The 18,562-nt window shown below is 40.7% G+C and overlaps 1 protein-coding gene across 2 annotated transcripts in view; it reads right to left on the bottom strand.

Moving 5' to 3' along the window:
* Positions 1 to 17,717, bottom strand: part of LOC142101633 (G-protein coupled receptor 83-like) — a 105,107-nt gene extending 87,390 nt beyond the window's left edge. For both annotated transcript variants that reach the window (XM_075186041.1, XM_075186040.1), the window contains exon 1: positions 16,947 to 17,717. In XM_075186041.1, coding sequence (XP_075042142.1) covers positions 16,947 to 17,327 — 381 coding nt within the window. In that variant the 5' untranslated portion in view covers positions 17,328 to 17,717. The remainder of the gene's footprint in view (positions 1 to 16,946) is intronic.
* Positions 17,718 to 18,562: the final 845 nt, after the last annotated feature.

Raw genomic sequence — 18,562 nt, forward strand, 5'->3', positions numbered from 1 at the left:
TATGAACTGCAAACCATTAACCCTTCATTTGAATTCAGATTCATTCTATCTGCTTGTGTACAGAATCCAGCTGTTATCTTCTGTGTCGATCCTCCTCTCATCAATCTATTCCTGTCTCTTCTACTGGCTATCTGGGGTAGTAGGTTGTTTTTTCTGAGTCATCCACCTTCTGGAGCCATTTCTGTGTCTTGAGGTACTGATTTCCAGTTCCAGGCCTAACCCTGGTTCTGAGTTGTCCAGGGTCAGTTCCAGGCTTAGTCTGTTCAAGGGATTGCCACCCCTGTATATCCTCTGCCTGAGTTATGAGTCGTCCCAGTTGTGGTACTATATTTGCCTGAGTCTCTGAGTTATTGGAGGTACTGCGTCTCTGGTCGTGGGTTCAGGTCCCCCCTGTTCCCTCGTCCAGGATTATCAGGAACAGATTCCAGGCATTTATTTCAGTATGGTATATAGTCCAGCATTCCTCCTCCTCCTAACATCCAGTATATGGGATTAGAGCAGGCTCTATGAGCAAGACATTCATCCGGCCTCCCAGTTTCCACTACACTCCTGCCACTACTAGTCCCAGGGGTACCAGGATGGATCCCACAAACCATATTGCTGTGACACATAGAAGCTCTACTTGGAACTCACTAATACAGTGGATCCCAAACTTTCTCAGTTCAAGGCACCCTTAGGGTCTCCAAATTTTTTTCAAGTCACGCTTAAGCCAAAAAAAATACCAAGTAGTCTCCCCACCTTGCTTACCACCGGATCTGGCTGCGGCACTCCTGTGAGATCGTCACTGCATCCAACTGAGTTGCGGCACACAGTTTGGGAACCACTGCAGTAATAACATCAGCTTCTGAAGCTGCCTCAAAATGGTGCTCTCTAGGAACTTGGATCTTTCTCCCTTTATTTATATATAACTATAACTCTGCTGGTCAAATATGAACTTACAATTTACTAATTTATTAAATCAGGTCAATTTTGACAGGTTAATGCCCTGCATAAAGACATGTCGACTGTAGAGAGAGAAGTCAACATGGATGCAAGTGATTTTAAAAAACTATTATAAGCAGATGATTATACTGGACCTGATTCATCAAAGCACGTATATGCCGATTTTGAGCATATTGTGAGAAAAAACATTCTGAGCATGCCCAGTACTGAACCATACTCTAGTAAATGCAGCCATGTCCGCTACGCCTTCATATGTAAAGTACACTTACTGGTGAGTGAACAAGCTGGGAAAGGGGTGTTTGGCCATAATCAACATGCAGAAAAATCCAATTTCAAGCACATGCAGCCACATCTGAATCAAGCTCTGAGCATCTCAAAGTTACTTGTTTTTCTGCCGTATCTCTTGCTCCAGATACAGGGCTAGTCTGAGTCCTGAGTACCAGTGATGACAGTCACATATGTATGCTATAACATGGGTTTGCATACAGAAGCAACTATACAAATGTATTTTATGTTCAGTAGTCATTAAGAACACCCTAATACATGTATTACTTGGGGATTAAAAAAACATTTTTTTTACAGTTTTATCATTAAGCCCATATTATTAACAAGTGACATTAATTCAATATTTTTTTTTCTTAGCATACTTTTGTGAATTTATAATCCATATAGGTATTGGACATATCCTGCAATGTCTTGTGTAGTAGAGCAGAGCAGACATTCACCCAAATTCACGCATGTATCTTCAGATCCAATCCTTGTTGAATTTGGAGGTGCACAGAGCTGATTTATGTGCGTTTTTAAACAATTGCACATTTTGCTTAGAATGCGTGTCTAGATGAATCAGGCTCACCATGTTTATTATTGAATTACAAGGTAATATAGACAAATTACAACAGGATATTTTGGGTTATAAACTAAAATGTTACCAGTTGAGATGGCAATGTATTGCCTGTTTGTTTCTACACCTAGATAATTAATGGTGTTGCTGATAATTTTTTTTTTTTTTTTTTAAAGTCAGTGTATTGCAACAAATACCATGAAGGATAACACAATGTGTTGACTTTGAATTTAACACCTAGATAGGTAACAGCACTAATGACATGAAATATTTTATTTTGGCGCCAGTCAGTGCATTTCATCAAATACACTGGTTGAGGTAATGATGAATTGACTTTATATTAGTATATTAATATACACCATTAGTATCACCTTGATACCAATGGTGCTACTGGCAAGTATTAATTACAAGTTCAGAAAAGAGTTGTGATTTAAGGGGATCATATGTGTTTAGCTAGGGTGTAAAATGTGAAGAAAAAAATATATAAATCAATCAATGCTGCAGTGCTGTTTACATGTATCAAAAGCATACAAGTTTACAGTGGTCTGTGTTACTAATAGTCACAATTCCAGAGAGCATTCAGAGCTGTTTTCCCTTGTCACAGTCCATGGGAAATGAGTGTCAAATGGGCTATGTGCTCATTTTATAAGGTAATAGACTTGCTCATTAGCTTCTTAGCATTCCATGAGTTGTGATTTTCCAGTAGTCATTAATTATTTGCCAAACTTTGAGGGAATTAGGAAATAGTTGCAAATACATTCATCCATGACAAGTATCTGAAATTTGTCTGTCTGAATAATCTCTGTTAAATAACTGGCCATCCAACTTTGACACACAACATTCAAACTAGAGATGTTTATTGATCCCCCTGTTTTGGTTTTGGATCTGTATTAAGTTTGTGTTTTGGTTTTGGTCGTGACAAAAACGCCCTTGATGATTATGTATTGTTATTTTTCCTAAATAATCAGGTATGAGAATGTATATTGTATGTAACCTTGTAATGTAATCTCAACGTGTGCTTTAAGTGACATGACTCTGGACCCATGCAAGTGTCAATAATCTTTTGAAATTATTCAGAAAGAGATAGATAAGCATCTCTGAAGAGTTTTTTTGGTATGCAGAGGATGTGGACCTGACCAGCCAAGCCCACTGAGCAGAGGTGAGCACTCAGGCGCTGTGAACATTCCAGATCTAAGGACATCCCTAGCTCACTTCGAAAGCCCTGTGACATTTGGGAAATCAATCTGTCCTTTTTGACAGCTAAATTCCATTGGGGTGGGGGGGGGGGGTGAGAGCTATTTGGAGAAAAGTTTAAAATCTTCCGCCTTAAACATTAACGTGGGTATTTTCATGAGGGGGGTCTATCAAAAATGAAATGTCCCATATTTCTCAATTGTGTTTCCTTACACACACCTAGGACTAGATTTACTAAGAATAGAGTTTGGTGGGGGTTTAGAGGTCCACACCGCGGCATTTACTATAGGGCAGCTTGAGGCTTCAATTTAAAATGACTGGCAATGTTTGGCGGATTGAAAAAGCTAAACTGCCGGCGGTTTGGATGAAACCGCAATCAAAACCACCATCCAAAAGACAGGACAGGACAGTTTTAATACCTGCTTCAGAGTGGCTGGATAGCTTAAACATGCTGTTTGAATTATTTTGCCATTCAGAACATAAGAGAAGCACCATTGACATTTAAAATTAGGTTGGCAATCATTATTTATTGATTACGGGGCAAAATGAATTAAATAATAACTTATGAGGGGAAAATCAAACTTAACTATATTAAGGGGATAAAATTATTTTATTATATTATTCGGACAATATGCAATCACAAATTGTGCAATATAAATAATTATATCCACCATTAACAATCAGTTAATATTATTATATATTTACATTTCCCACATAATATAATGTTATAATAGTGTCCCTTTAAAAGAAATATAAAAAAATACAAATTCTCCCATAAGTTAATATTAAACTTATTTTGTCCCTTTTAGCAATAAATAATGATTTTCCAAATATTTTAAATGTCAATGGTGCTTTCTCTTATGTTCTGAATAGCAATATAGATCAAACAGCATGCAGTTTGAGCAATCTTGCTATTCGCAACTACCTCTTTTATTTTGCCTGTTTGGATGGCTGTTTTGTGGCGTTTTTGAAAACCCCAGCTTAGTAAATCCGGCTGTTTGTATGTTCATTATTGTTAAAATCCGGATGGCGGTTTGTAAAGTGGTAGTTTTGAAAAATTTAATTTCTGGCCATTTTGACGATGGTTTGGGCTTTAGTAAATCGCCGGGAAAATAGCTGAAAAGTGGCAGTTTGAGCAAACCGTCCTTTAGTAAAGTTAGCCCCAAGTCTTAACTAGTAAGTAGTGACTCTGGTTTTATTTCCTATTTTCTGAAACTTATTTGTGCAATTATGTATATGTGTGACAGGATGGACTGCCTATGCCACCCTGTATGTTGCTGCTGGGAACTGGCTGGGCTTACTTTGCCACCGTTCCCTTTCCCAAATGCGCCCTCTTGCCGCAGTAGGAGGGGCTTACAAATGCTGCCACCACTGGACTCCTTACCAATATCCAGTACCGGGTTTCTTCTGGGTAACTGACGCTGCGAGTGTACCCCGTTACTGGGGTACTTGGGCTGGTACTCCTGACCTCTTACTATGGATCAGGGGTGCTGTGGATCCCCCGTGGCCTATCACATTGACCAGGGCTGCAGGATAGCAGGCAGAGCAGTGGTACTGGAGAAGCTAGGTCCAACCTCAGAAACAGCTGGAGAACAGATTAGATTTAGGGTCTAATCTGCAGGTCACAGGAATACAGCAATATTGAAGATGTTTTCAAGCAGGTCTTTGAAGCAAGTGATGTTTGTTTGCTCTCACACTGGTTGAAGGTACCAGTGATCAGGTCAGATGAAACAAGAAGAACATTTCAGTGTACAAGACAGTGCTTTTTATACTGATATGGACACAGGCTATTTTTAGAATCTGTGTAAACACATTCATACTAACATGGATTTACATGCATTGCAAAGCCAACAATATTTACACTTAACCATGAAATTCTACACTGATGTCCTGCATCTGGTTTTCAGATGCAGAGCATCTAGGAGACAGCCTTAATTAAAAGTTCCTACCTTCAATGTTGGACCTTCACACATCAAAATATCTAATTAGCTTGGGGCCCCTCTTCAGACAGTCCAGAATACACATTCCCAAAGAAAGGTACAAACCCCAAACAAGCCACTTCCCCACATCACGACACACAAAAGACTTCCATTCACAAAGGCTTATTGTATCAGATATATACCTTAAGAAATAATGCATCTCCTCTAGCAAGGTTAAACAAGAAACAAATTTCTTCCCCTGGTCTCCGGCATTAAAGATTTCCCTAACCAAAATATACACAATATAAAAAATAAGTGCATGTGCAATTATATAAATAAGCGCCCTGCGCTATTTCCTTTAAATAAATTTATACCAGAAGTTATTTATCAGTGATCCAGTCACAATATGTATGTCTTGTTGTTAACTTTTTGTAACTAAGTGGTTTTGGTGAATGTAAGGACACCATAGTGAATCCTTTGTGGTGGCAGAAAAGGTGTATTCATCGCTAAGGGATAAAGGTAACACCAGTCACAACCAACTGCTAAGATTGCTGTATCTCGGACCAACTGGTTGGTAGCTTGGTATGATTGATAATATTTTTCTTTTTATCAAAACGACTTATGGGAATTAGTGGTGTGTGATTCTAGAGAGAGTCAGGATCCTAATTGCCTGGAGATTACGCTCAAGGCTTACAAAATTTTAAAAGACATACTTCGCAAATAGTTTCTGTCGCTCCCCTTTGTTTACTTTTCTATCTTTTATTTGGTGGAAGTGTAAGGTCCAACATGGCCACCGATTATAAGCAGATGTAAAAGGCTGAGCTTTTGGCTTTGTGTGTCAACAAAGGAATTGTCGTCCTCGGCAGGAACCGAGAGCAACTGATTAAAACGCTTGTGGAGGCTGATCAGAAGCTAAGAGTCGGAGGAGGCAGTGGAGAAAGCCTCTCGGCTTCAGGAAAGCAATCAGTACTGGACACTACCACAAATGCCTCTGTTCAACCAAGTGAGGAGTCTATCCTGGACAATTACCTTCAAACTGCTCTCAAACAGTTGAAGGATGCTGATTCTGCAACATCGCCGCAGCTGATCCAGCAACTCCCAGAGGCTACCGAACGCCACGCTGCTGCAGACTGGAACTAGCCAGGCTCAACAGCCAATCGGTGGACCGAGGTCCGAGTAGGAAAAAACCCAGGCATGACCAATTTCCTGTGTTGGAAAAGGACAGTGACTTTGATACGTTCCTGAGGGGATTTGAAAGGACTTGCTGACAGTTTGAGCTGGACCCCACTGAGTGTGCCAGCTATCTATCCCCTGAACTGAGAGGGAAAACTTTGGAAACTTTTGCAGACCTTTTGCAAATATCCCCAGGAACTGGACGACGATTATGTCGCAATTAAGAAAGCCTTCTTATGTTGTTTCAACATAACTCCTGAGGCTTATCTACAGAAGTTCAGAGACTCAAGATGCAGATCCTCTGATACCTATACTGGACTGTTGGCACAATTATCATCTATCATTCATCAATGGATTGAGGGACTGCAGGTACTAGACTATGATAAGCTAAAGGATCGTATTCTCCAGGAGCAGTTCCTTACACTGTGCCCAAATGAGATGAGAGAATGGATTGTGGTTCGTGACCCTAAGACATTGCAAGAGGCTGTTAGCCTGGCTGACAGATACACAGTTACCAGGGCTCCTGTAACAAAGAGCTGGGTAGCACCAGGGCAAACTACTTGGAAAGAGAGGCAACCTGGAGGATCACCCCTGAGTTCCTCGTCAACCAAACCAGCTGTTGCTGTACCTTTTGGTGGGGCGGGGATAAAACCTGTTTTGGCAACTGGCTGCAGGTGTTTTACATGTGATGAAGTGGAGCACATCAGTGTCAATTGCTCCAAAAAGAAGAAAACAACTCTTTTTCCTGTGAGGGGCCCGGCAGGAAAGCTGGTGCCAGCCTTGTAGATCCAGCTCTAGTGTACCCAGGGAAAATTATTCCCGGGAAGACTATTAGTGTGCGAGGATGGGGGGGGGAGCTACATTCTGCAGTACCACTAGCCAGAGTATATCTAGATTGGGGATCTGTCAGAGGAATATGAGACACTGGGGTACTAGACAATCTGCCTGCCACGGTACTGGTGGGAACTGATTTGGGAAGGATGCATGCTGCTTTTATAAATGAAAGTGATGTAATTTCTGATGCACTGGTGCAAACTAACCCTATTCTTTCTCAGGTGGATTCTGGTGACCAGAATTACATGAGTGCAAAAATATGTAATGAAATTTCATGTGCTGCTGAGAATACTCATGCAGATTTGCAGGTACCTGTGATGCAGAGGGAGGGCTTATGTGCCAATGTGTTTGATGATACTGCTCTTGCTGGAGATACTAACACTTTAAATCCCCTGGGTTGTGAATTTGATCAGGGCAAAATGTGTGAGATTGTGCCTAAATGTGATACCATGTCTGCTAATGTTTTAGGTAAGCAGGTCAATTTACAAATACCCAATTCTGAAGGTGTCCCAAAGTGTGAAAATGTATCAAATGTATTAGCAGTTGTAACCTGGAGAGCAGCATAGAGGAGTTGTGCATTAATCCATTCAATTATGGAGGGAAGTTCACTAGAAACTAATCCCACCCCCTCCATCTCCCTCCCTCACTGTGGAAGCTGCAGATTCATGCAGTGAATTGAATGAGCGACCTCTTATGTACAACATGGATAAATTCAGAAGTGACACTTTCAAAGCAGAACAAAACACTGATCCCATTTTATCGACAGTTAGGGGGAGGGTCAGTCAGTCCTGTCTTGAAGGTGAAGATATAATTTTTGGGGTAAAATGGCCTTTTGTACAGAGAGAAAAATGTCATGAGTATGCATCCAGATGTAATTGCTGGCAGGAAACTAGCTGTACCTCAAACCTATAGGGAGGGGTTGCGAAAGTAGCCCATGAGATACCCCTAGCAGGACATTTGGGTGTTGCCAGAACTAAAGCTTGTTTGGTACATAATTTTTACTGTTCTAGTATGCTGACTGACATAGCCAAGTACTGTCGCTCATGCCATGTGTGCCAGGTTGTTGGGAAGTCTGGTGATGTGGGGAGGGCCCCTCTCATTCCCCTGCCCATCATATCAGAACCCTTTGAACAGGTTGCTGTGAAAATTGTGGGTCCCCTATAAATTCCCAGTAGCTCAGGGAAAGAGTACATTCTGACTGTAATGGATTTTGCTACTAGGTACTGTGACAGTCGCTGGAAGGAGTCTAAATGGCAGAGGTATGTGTCACAGGCTTCCAGCATTGTGTAAGTTAAAACACCAGGGAGAATGTGTAAATGTGTGGGTAAAGCTTCTCACAGGGGATTTCCCTGCACTAACAAAACATGGTAAGGGTCCATGGTGTTATGTATGGAGAAAGAGAAGGGTGGGCTCCATACATAAGGCCCAGTCCGAGTCTTCAGATCTGCCAGTCTCTAAACAAAATGATCAGGAGTTGCACCTGTGAGGTGCCTGTTAAAATGCACCTAGAATATGCAAACAGTCTCTCAAGCTGGGGAGGAGACGAGATGGCTCCTGAGAGACTCTGTTGTGGTGAGCAATGATATGTTGAGTGTTTGTTTGGACACAAGGTCCAACACCTGAGAGAGGGTGTCGCTAAAATGTGTTAGCTAGTAGGATTTTGTTTGTTTTGTTTGCAAGCTGGTGAATAAACTAGCTTTTAACCTGAAACCTCTGGACTTGTGTGGTTTACTGCTGCTGTTCATCGCCATCTTCCACTGGAGATGGTACCTATTCCCCTGATGTCACAGTACCCAGAAGCAGTAGCTCTTTCCTCAATTCGCTCAGACAAGGTAGCAGATGCCCTTGTAACTATTTTCTCCAGGGCGGGGTTCCTAAAAGAGATGTTAACTCTGTGGTTCTCAACCTTTTTCGACTTGGGTACCCCTTTTGAACCCATTTCTATAAGTTGTACCCCTTGATTTTAAAATAAATGTTTTTAAATACTGGTACTTTTGTTCACTGGCTGTCTTAATGTATAATAGTGTAAATGAGGAAATAAGTTGTAGTGTGGGGCAGTGGAGTGCCACATAAAGGTCTGACCTGTCAGTCAGTTGGGGAAGTTCATCTGTTGATTATTCCCCTGGGAGGAGGCTGTCAAAGCACCAACTCTATATAGGGCTGCCCTCGCCAGTAGTAAGGTGTCAGCGGTAGCGCCTGTAATAAATCCCGTTGCAGGCCTTTCTTCTCCGGTTTTCGCCACCAGGCTTTATACACAGCTGTGGCTCTGTCCCAGCACAGAGTCGCTCACCGGCTCTGAAGCCCTGGACAGCTGGCCAGCAACGGGGTCGGGGAGCAGACACATCAGGTAGGAACGTCCTCCGATGCAACCCGGAACCGCGGGGTGAACTTGTGCTGGCTGGAGCTCTGCGGAAACGTGCTCATGCAGTGTTGCACACAAACCATGCGCCCCTCCAATCCGCCATTCCTTATTTTTATTTGTTATGTACCTGTGAATCGCCCTGCACGTGCCCCCGCGGATATGTGTGCCACCAGTTGGGAACTGCTGTGTTAACTGATCAAGGTACCCAGTTCATGTCTAACCTTATGCAGAGTTTTTTTTAAAAAAGATGCAGGTGAATAATTTAATTACTTCCCCGTATCACCCACAGGCCAACAGATTGGACAAATGCCTTAATAACACTCTAAAACAAATGCTTAAGACTTTTGTGGAATCAGAGGGAAGAGACTGGGAGAGGTTCCTGTGGCACCTCCTCTTTGCATACTGCAGGAATCCACTGACTTCTCGCCCTTTGAACTCCTGTACAGGCGTCGGGTGCGCAGCCCGTTAGATTTCATTATGGAAGATTGGGAAGGGAAATTGATCACACCAGAAACAATCAGTGGTACACTATATAGTGCAGTTCAGGGAAAAATTGCAGGCCTTAATGGAAATGGCACAGAGCAACCTGAAAGCTACGCAGGTGAAAAGGAAGCTGGTATGACTGCAATGTGAGAGAACACATATTTGAGGTGGGGCAAAAGGTTATGGTTTTGACTCCTATGTGGCAGAACAAGTTGCAGGCTGCCTGGGAGGGCCCCTACACCACAGCACATTAATGATGTCAATTATGTAGTGGAAAAAGATGAAGGGCAAAAGAGGCAGAAGGTATATCACATCAACATGCTCAACGCTTATCATGACAGGGAAGCTTGTGTATTAGCTGTGTGTAGCTTGCCTGAGAGTGATCAGGAGTCTGACCCCTTAGTAGATTTAGCAGCTGCTGCCAAAGAGACAGGGTCTCTAGCAGACACCCACTGCAGTGAAGAGCTGTATGACTATCAGCTAGAGCAGCCAGCTGACTTGCTACGGCCCTATCAGTCCCACCTCATGTAAACACAGTCAACTAGACCCTTCCCTTCAGACAGCCAGCATATTGTACTTCCCTAGAAGTGCTAGAAGCAATGAAAATGGAAATAGATGAGATGTTGCAGTTAGGGATAATTCAAAGGTCTCGCAGTTCTTGGACTGCCCCAGTGGTACTGGTCCCAAAGAAATGAGGGAGCACCTGGTTCTGTGTAGACTATAGGAGGTTTAATGACGTCCGTGTTTGGTGCTTATCCTATGCCTAGGATAGATGAACTACTAGATCAGCTTGCTCAGGCATGCTACATCACCATCATGGACCTCAGTAGAGGGTACTGGCAGATCCCATTGTCACCTGAGGCATGTGAGCGGTCCGCATTTATCACCCAATTTGGGCTATTTGAGTTTTTGGTCATGCCCTTTGGAATGAAAAATGCCCCTGCATCCTTCCAGTGCCTGATCAATGAGTTGCTAGAGGGCCAGGAGGGACATGCAGTTGCCTACCTGGATGACTTTGCTTTGTTCAGCCAGAACTGGGAGGAGCACCTGATCCATGTGAATAGTATGTTAGGCCAAATTGCTGAGTCAGGTCTGACTATCAAGCCAGAGAAGTGACAGCTTGCCAACAGTGAAGTGTAGTACTTGGGGCACCGTGTAGGGGGAAGTACCCTCTGCCCAGAGCCAGGCAACGTAGAGGCTATCACTGCATGGCCGAACACCTACCACGAAGAAGCAGGTCATGTATTGCTTAGGTACGGCTGGGTATTATCAAAAGTTTGTCCTCCATTATAGCACCCTAGCCAAAGTTCTGACTTAACAAAAACAAATTACCACAGGTGGTTAATTGGACAGACGATTGTGAGAATGCATTTATAGCTCTGAAATTTGCTCTGGTCCAGTCCCCTGTGCTACAGTCCACAGATTTCAAACGAAGATTTATAGTACAGGCTGACGTGTCTAAGTATGGACTAGGAGCTGTACTTAGCCAGGTGACAGCATCCTATCATTTTCCTAAGTAGAAAGTTACTCCCCCGAGAGGTGGCTTATGCTGCCATTGAAGTGGCTAGCCATTGTATAGGCACTATAAAAGCTACAGCCCTACTTGTATGGATGGGGTTTCACCATTATTGCAGACCATAATCCTCTAAGATGACTGAATAGAGTTTCTGGGGATAATGGGAAGCTGATAAGATAGGGCCTGATTCATTAAGGATCTTAAATGAAGTATCTTATTTCAGTCTCATGGACAAAACCATGTTACAATGCAAGGGGTGCAAACTAGATTTCTGTTTTGCGCATAAGTTAAATACTGACTGTTTTTTCATGTAGCACACAAATATCAACTTTAAATTTCAGTGCACAAATAAGCTATCAAGTATTTGATACACTGACGTCATGTGGGAGGTGTGTTTCTGAGAGTATGTCCTGTCAGAAGTTAATATTTGATTGCCTTGAAAAAGCATAGTGAAACACGAGTTGACATTTTTCGCTGGATGCACTTTTATCTAGTTTATATAGGAGGAATCTTATATCTGAATCTGTAGTTCCTTAAACCTAAAGATAGTATGGAGCAACTTGGAGGTAGTTAGCAAATCACTCCCCATAATTGATATGCATGAGAGGTAGGATTCAAGTTCACTCCGTGTTAAGAGATACTCAGGCTAAATAGTTGCTTGAAGGAAAAACAGCTAATGATTATATACCTACATGAGTATGTGCAGCTTTTTAAATTCCAAGACAGTATGTAACGAATAGGAGGTAGGGAGTTATTTATCTTGCATGCATCAGAGGCAGCAGGTTTAGAAGCACAGCAGCTATTAATTTGGAGATCTCAAGTCCTTTTCGTACACAGAGAAACTTTGGACTAACAGATGATTTGACTATTATCTACCTTGTTGGGAATATCCCCCATAAAAAGATGATTAGCTACTATATTTATAAGAGAACAATTTATCCCTTAGGAAGTGGTGATTGATATCAGACCTTTACATTTATTGATTAGCGGTCAGCGAGAGTTTTAACCAAAGCTAAAACTTTTAAAATGTGATTATAATCACATTAAATTTCATCAGTATAAGTATTTAAAACTCCCTTTATTGAAGAGATATTTGTTAATGCATCCAGTGATTTTAATATCCCTTATTTGTTTACCCACCAGCACTTTTAATTTTGTTGTTTTTTTTTCTTTATTAGTTTTAACATATCAATACAAGTTATATTTTATCTATTTTTTTATGATGTTCTCTTGGTCATAAAATACTGTGTTCAAGTAATTAAGTGGGAATCTGAGTGCATTTTTTTCCTAAAAATAAAACTTCTGTTCTTTGCATGTATAACAGAGGAGATTTCACAGAAATCTTCTCCGTTTAGGCAAATATCGTACAACATCGCAGTCCCATAGATTACTATGGGGACTGCGATGTTCTACAATGTATGAAGCTTTGATAAGCTTTGCATTGCACAGAAAAGTAATGCCATCTTAGAATGACGTTACCTTTCTTTTCCTATGGGATTCTGCAGAATCCGTTACAGTGGAAGTGATGTGCACATGCACACAGCACTTCCTCCTTTTACTGGCAGCAGAGAGGTCACTTCCTCCTTTTTCCATTGCACAGAGGGGTCACTTCGCTGGGGCTCCCAGAGTAGCACTGGCATGATGCATTTAAGCGGTGCTTGAATATGCATCACTGTGATTTGCAGTGATGCATATTTAGTGGCACCGCATTACATTGATGCATAGACCCACAAGAATTTTTTAGTTATGTAAAGACTTAATTTTAATCTAAGGAGGTTTATATAAATTTAGATTGTTTTACTTTGACTCTGGGACAAATTATATGAATTTGCAGAGTTCTGCATTCATTTGGAGCGATTAATATTGTACAGGCGGGGGATCCTTATTAACTTAATGCAAGCAGTGAACTAGTTATTGGTGGGGGAACATTTGCAAAGATGAGGTTGGGAACTAGCATTGCTGCCCAGGCCCAAAGTAATCTTAACTTGCCAGTGCACAGATAAGCATAACAAAATGTCATCATTTTTGAAAATATATGATGAGGACCAGTGGAACACAGTAAGCCCACCAGCCTGTCTGCTTGAAAAACTATTTCTGTTCCGTTATGTTTGGAATCCCAGCTCTAATTAGTGTGGGTATAGGAACAAATGCAGGGTTACATGAGATTAGTGCATGTGCAAACATAGGGTAGGTGTCACTGGAGATCCCAGCACTGGCCATTTATATGATCAAGACAGACCTGCTGATACTTACTTAGACAGTTCACAAGATCAATTATGCTTTGATCTAGACACTTTCTATAAAGTATGTACATGTACAAATAAAAGTTAAAAGCATGTCAAATATGTATATGTAAAATGAAGGGCTCTATGTATTGAGGCAAAACTGAAGGAAACAGCAGCGCTTTACCACTCTTCATTTCATATTTGCTTATGGACGTCCATTTTTTATGAGGCCACCCATTGAGGGACATGACCAGAGGAGGATTCAGGGGCGAGTGAGGGCAATGCACTGATGGTAATGATATTTATTCATTACCATACATCAAATTGTGTTTCTCCTCCCTACACCAAAATAGTCTGTCAACTCTTAGGTGGCAGAGGCCAGCCCTTCTCCATTGTAAAACTGTAAAATACCTTAATTTTATTTTACAGATGAAGATACTCTAATCAGGGACGGGCTGGGCCGGAGGGGAGGGGGGCATCGGCCCTCCGAACCGGTCAGTCTAGCCGCTTTTTGGGCCAGCCAGCCCCCCCCCCCAGCCTAACCCCCCCGTGGATGCCATATTTCTTGAACATTACAGACGGCCGCATCACATGACACGCGATGCGCCCGCGACAGCGCACAGGCGGCCGCATCACATGACACGCGACGCGTGTCATGTGATGCGGCCACCTCTGCGCCCCCCGGGCTGACATTTCCCAGCCCGCGCCTGACTCTAATGCAAAAATGGAGCAGTATGACTATTTGTGTGTAAGCCCATAGACACCGTAAATATGTAAAGATTGTGAAAATTGAAAGAAAGACAATACCAACAAACCCTTATTTTGTTGAGTAATATAATAATGCATCGACAAAGGTGAAATTAACAGTACTTTGCAAGAATAAAACCTGTCTTTTGAATGCAGTAACAGGCACTAGTGTAAGCCAAAGATAATTGAACCACTTGGCCTTATCACAAATCAGCCAAATTTCATCCAATTTGTTCACCTACATGTATTCAAAATTGGACACTGACCCTATCTCTTGGTGCTCGAGCTTTATTGCAAAATCGGGTCATCTGTAGCTAACTATACACACAACTTTGCACTTTTGCACATAGAGGTATATGAAGGGCTAGTTGTAATCCCATTTCAAATTGGCTGAGTATATATGATGTGTTTATGCACAATTTCGTCATGCTCGTAAGTGTGCACTGAGATCAAAATGTAAAAGGAGAAGCAAGCTTGTGCACTTGCAGCTGTCCAACCTATCTGTTGTGTGTAAAGTAGAATACCATAAGTGTTACAAAAGTGGTTAAAAATCTAATAGAAACAACTTCATTATCTTACCATATACTTTAGTAACCCCATTTGTTCACGCTTAAAAAAAAAATGTATTTAGCTGATTAATATAGACAGAATCTGTAAAAATAAACTTATTCCAGTTTTTAAAATGTAGAAACATACCTGATCAAAGTATACAATTTTTCGCAATGTGTCATAAGGTTTAAGGGTACTTTAATACATGCAAAAACTCTGCTAGTGTTAATGTTCTATGTTCTCAAACACATTGAACCCAAGATGAAATATGAGTCATGATTTCAAATTTAAAGCCACACAAAATGTAAAATGACATACAGGAAATGTCAAGTGCATGTATTCCATTTCAGATTTAGCTGTCGCAAAGACATAAGCTATAATTAAGATTATGAATGGATACAGAAAAATACATTTTAATTGCATCACAGTGGATATCCTATCATATATCATCCTTAACCAAATAGAGCAGACTCTCTAGAAAGGCAAACAGAACATACTAACAATAACATGTTATCTAATAATGTACACATTTACAAAGGATTCTGTAAGAAATGAGGCTGTAATTACTTGTTCAACTAAATAAACATAATTGAACTTAGTATGAGAAACCCACCAAAATATTGAACTGTATAAAGGGAAAATTGAAGCAATTTATATTAAACACATTTTAATGGGCCATAACATAAGAAGGAAGTGTGGCATTGATATATTGTACATGAGAGGTCTATTTTCTAAAGGAAGAAATGCCATAAATCCAGCAAAAAAAAAAAAAGATGTTTTGCAAAATTTAGGACATCTGTCTATTTACCAAAGCCCCTGGCCTGTAATTGCTGGCTATGACATGTGGGTAACCACCACAGGGGACCTCTTGCGATGCTTCTCCATGCAAAGAATGGGAAGTCTATTTACCTGGAAAAGGAGTGGTAGAGGTACTGCTGCTGTCCTCTGATGGCTAATGCCATATCTGAATGTCATTATCGGGGGTGCACACGGGAAAAATGTTAATTATTAAAAAAAAGCACTTTCTATTTTCTCTTTGAAATTTTTTTCTATTTTTTTTTTTTTGTTTGTTTTTTTGTTTTTAAATGTTGTATACTTTTGTAGAATTCAAGCATTGCAGATGGTCCCAGTACTGGCTTGGCAAGTGGTAAGCCTCCTATTACTGCTACAAGCCAGTACCACTGGAGAGGCAGGCATCACTCAGCTACCTTTGTGCCATTTTTTTAATAAATTGCCAAATAAAATATTTTCTATAGCTGCAAAATGCTGCAGTAGAAAACCATGTTGTCAGAGGGGTGTTAATAAACAGACTCCCAGAATTTGAGATAACATGTTCTTCATTTCTAAAATCAAAGATGATAATTGCTCTGTGACTAAATTCCTTCTTAATTTTATCCCATGCTCTAATCCCTTTATAGCTCATTGCTTATTATGGACATGAATAAATCAGCAAAGATGAGAGGGCTTTCATGCAAAGATTAAATATGCAAATCCTTCAGTTTACTGAACTCGCTTTACAAAAGTTTAATGTATTAGATTATATCTGAATCGTGTTAGCCTTTAAATACAGTTAAAAGTCAGAGCTAAACATCCCCTCTGATAAAGAACTTAAACAAAAAAGTGAATTTTGTATCAGAACCCATACAGCAGAGCGTGTTTCCCCCAGTATCTCTTAGGCTATTTCTGACTAATTGCAGAGGTTCCATAGCTTTCTATAATGTTTCATAGGTATTTTCAAAGTGTACTTAGTTATTCTTGACACTTGAAGTAAAAGCAAATGAGAAACTAGAGCTAACTGTAATTATACCTGCGAAAACCAAACTTATCCGCCGAGCTGTCATTCATTGTGCTCTGTCCATGGTACTGTAAGGGGGACAGTCGGAGAAGTACAGCAGTTATCTAATTATTATATCTGTAGTGCTGGCTTAATCAGCATTTTTAACCACAGGGTTACTTTACTTTAATAACTACATGACTTAGAGCACTGATACTCTGTGTCTCGAGTCACACAGTTAGTGTCACTTACCGTTAATAAAAATCTATTTTACAGGAACAATGTAGTGTGGCTGTCGTACAATTTTTACACAGTGCCACATTTGGTATAATTGGCTGTTATACTAAAGCGCCTGTCAGAGGTGAAGTTGCACAGAACATATCTCACCAGCGTGAAGGGGGTGTTGAGGAGGGTGATCATTATATCTGCCACTGCCAGGTTGACAATGAATAAACTGGTGGCCGACTGTATTCTCTTGTTCTTTATGACGACGTGACAAACCAGAATATTTCCAAATAAAGAGATGACAAAGATTACGGAATAGGCAACTATCAACAGAGCTTTTACTGTGGAGCTCTGCGATTCTGCTTCATACTTCGTGTTATTCTCAAAGTCCCCAATGTCGTCGATATTTAGGTCTCCATTGAAAAGGGATGAGATGTTAGGAAAGCCATAGAAGGCAGAGAATATATCAGAAGAGTTCGCCACATCAGTTCTCCTAAAGGGTTTGGAGGCATATGGTAAGGCGAACCACATGTGTCTAGTCATGTTAGTGCATTGGGGGATTAAGCCACCAGATCACTTAAATTGCAATTATTTCACAGACTGCTCTCAAAAATACAAATGACAAGTCACAATGTACAAAACGTTGTCAGGAGTCCTTTGGTCGCCCCGTATGCATTCCGTTGGGTCGATCACCTTTTTTCCAGATGTCGCTCTGTCGCTTTGAAAACTAAAACATCGTTTCTAGTAAAAGCACAGGTTCCTTACTTCTAATTACAAGTGGATTTTGTAGCGAGGGTACAGGTTTCCCAGTTGTTAATTACAGGAAGTCGCAACAACTTGTCTCCAACAAGCTGAATAGGTAAGGACTGGAGAACATTTCGTATAGTGTAACATCCGAAGAACAGATTGAGTGTGATAGCGTCTGTTTCTGTCTTTCTGTTACTCACCAGTGTTATAATTGAGACTGAAATCTTGGCTCTCATATTATATAGCAGTGACGTACCTTCTAACAACCGCCAGCCAATAGACATTTCTGAATCCAGTAGCTGTTTCTAACACATTATTTTGTCTCTGTGAGCAGTTTTTTCATGTCAGATTTGATGGCCGGATTGCAAAGAAAACACACTTTCTTTCGAATTAACAGTTTTACTGGTTCATTGACTCTAATTGAGTTCAAGTAAATTAGTTTAGAGATTAAGTCGATTCATGTACATATAATGACAGTATTGGTTAAAGGGGTCTATGTTGCAGATATACTACTATTACTATGAATAATTCTACACATGTATCCGAGTTACATAGAATAATTAAAATCACAGTGTAAATACTAGTTATACAAGCTGAAATATTTCCCCCCCTCCCCCCCCTAAAAAAAGGTAAGTTAAGTGGAGCTGTTGAAGCGAGCAAAGATGCTTTAGAGGATAAGACAATTCTATATATCATATTTCAAAACATGGTACAAATTGGTATACTGCTTTTGCACCAAAGAATTATGTGTTATTTAATGTAGTGAGTGCATTGGTTTTATATACTGTGTACACATTTGTGAAGTGATTCATTAAGGAACGTAGATGGCAACGTGCTGTATTTTGCGTAAAATCACTTTGCGCATGCCCAGAAACGAGCCACATGCCAGAGAACACAGCAATGTCAAATTCATCTTTGAGAGCAAAGGTCCTTTACTACAGTCTATGATTTCATTGGTGGTACAGTAAGGGCAGGCTAAGCTTGAGCAGCAACATTCGATTCAAGCTTTGGGCATCTCAAAGGTATGTGTT

This window comes from Mixophyes fleayi, chromosome 9 (assembly GCF_038048845.1).
Source record: "Mixophyes fleayi isolate aMixFle1 chromosome 9, aMixFle1.hap1, whole genome shotgun sequence".
NCBI classification, from domain to species: Eukaryota; Metazoa; Chordata; class Amphibia; order Anura; family Limnodynastidae; genus Mixophyes; species Mixophyes fleayi.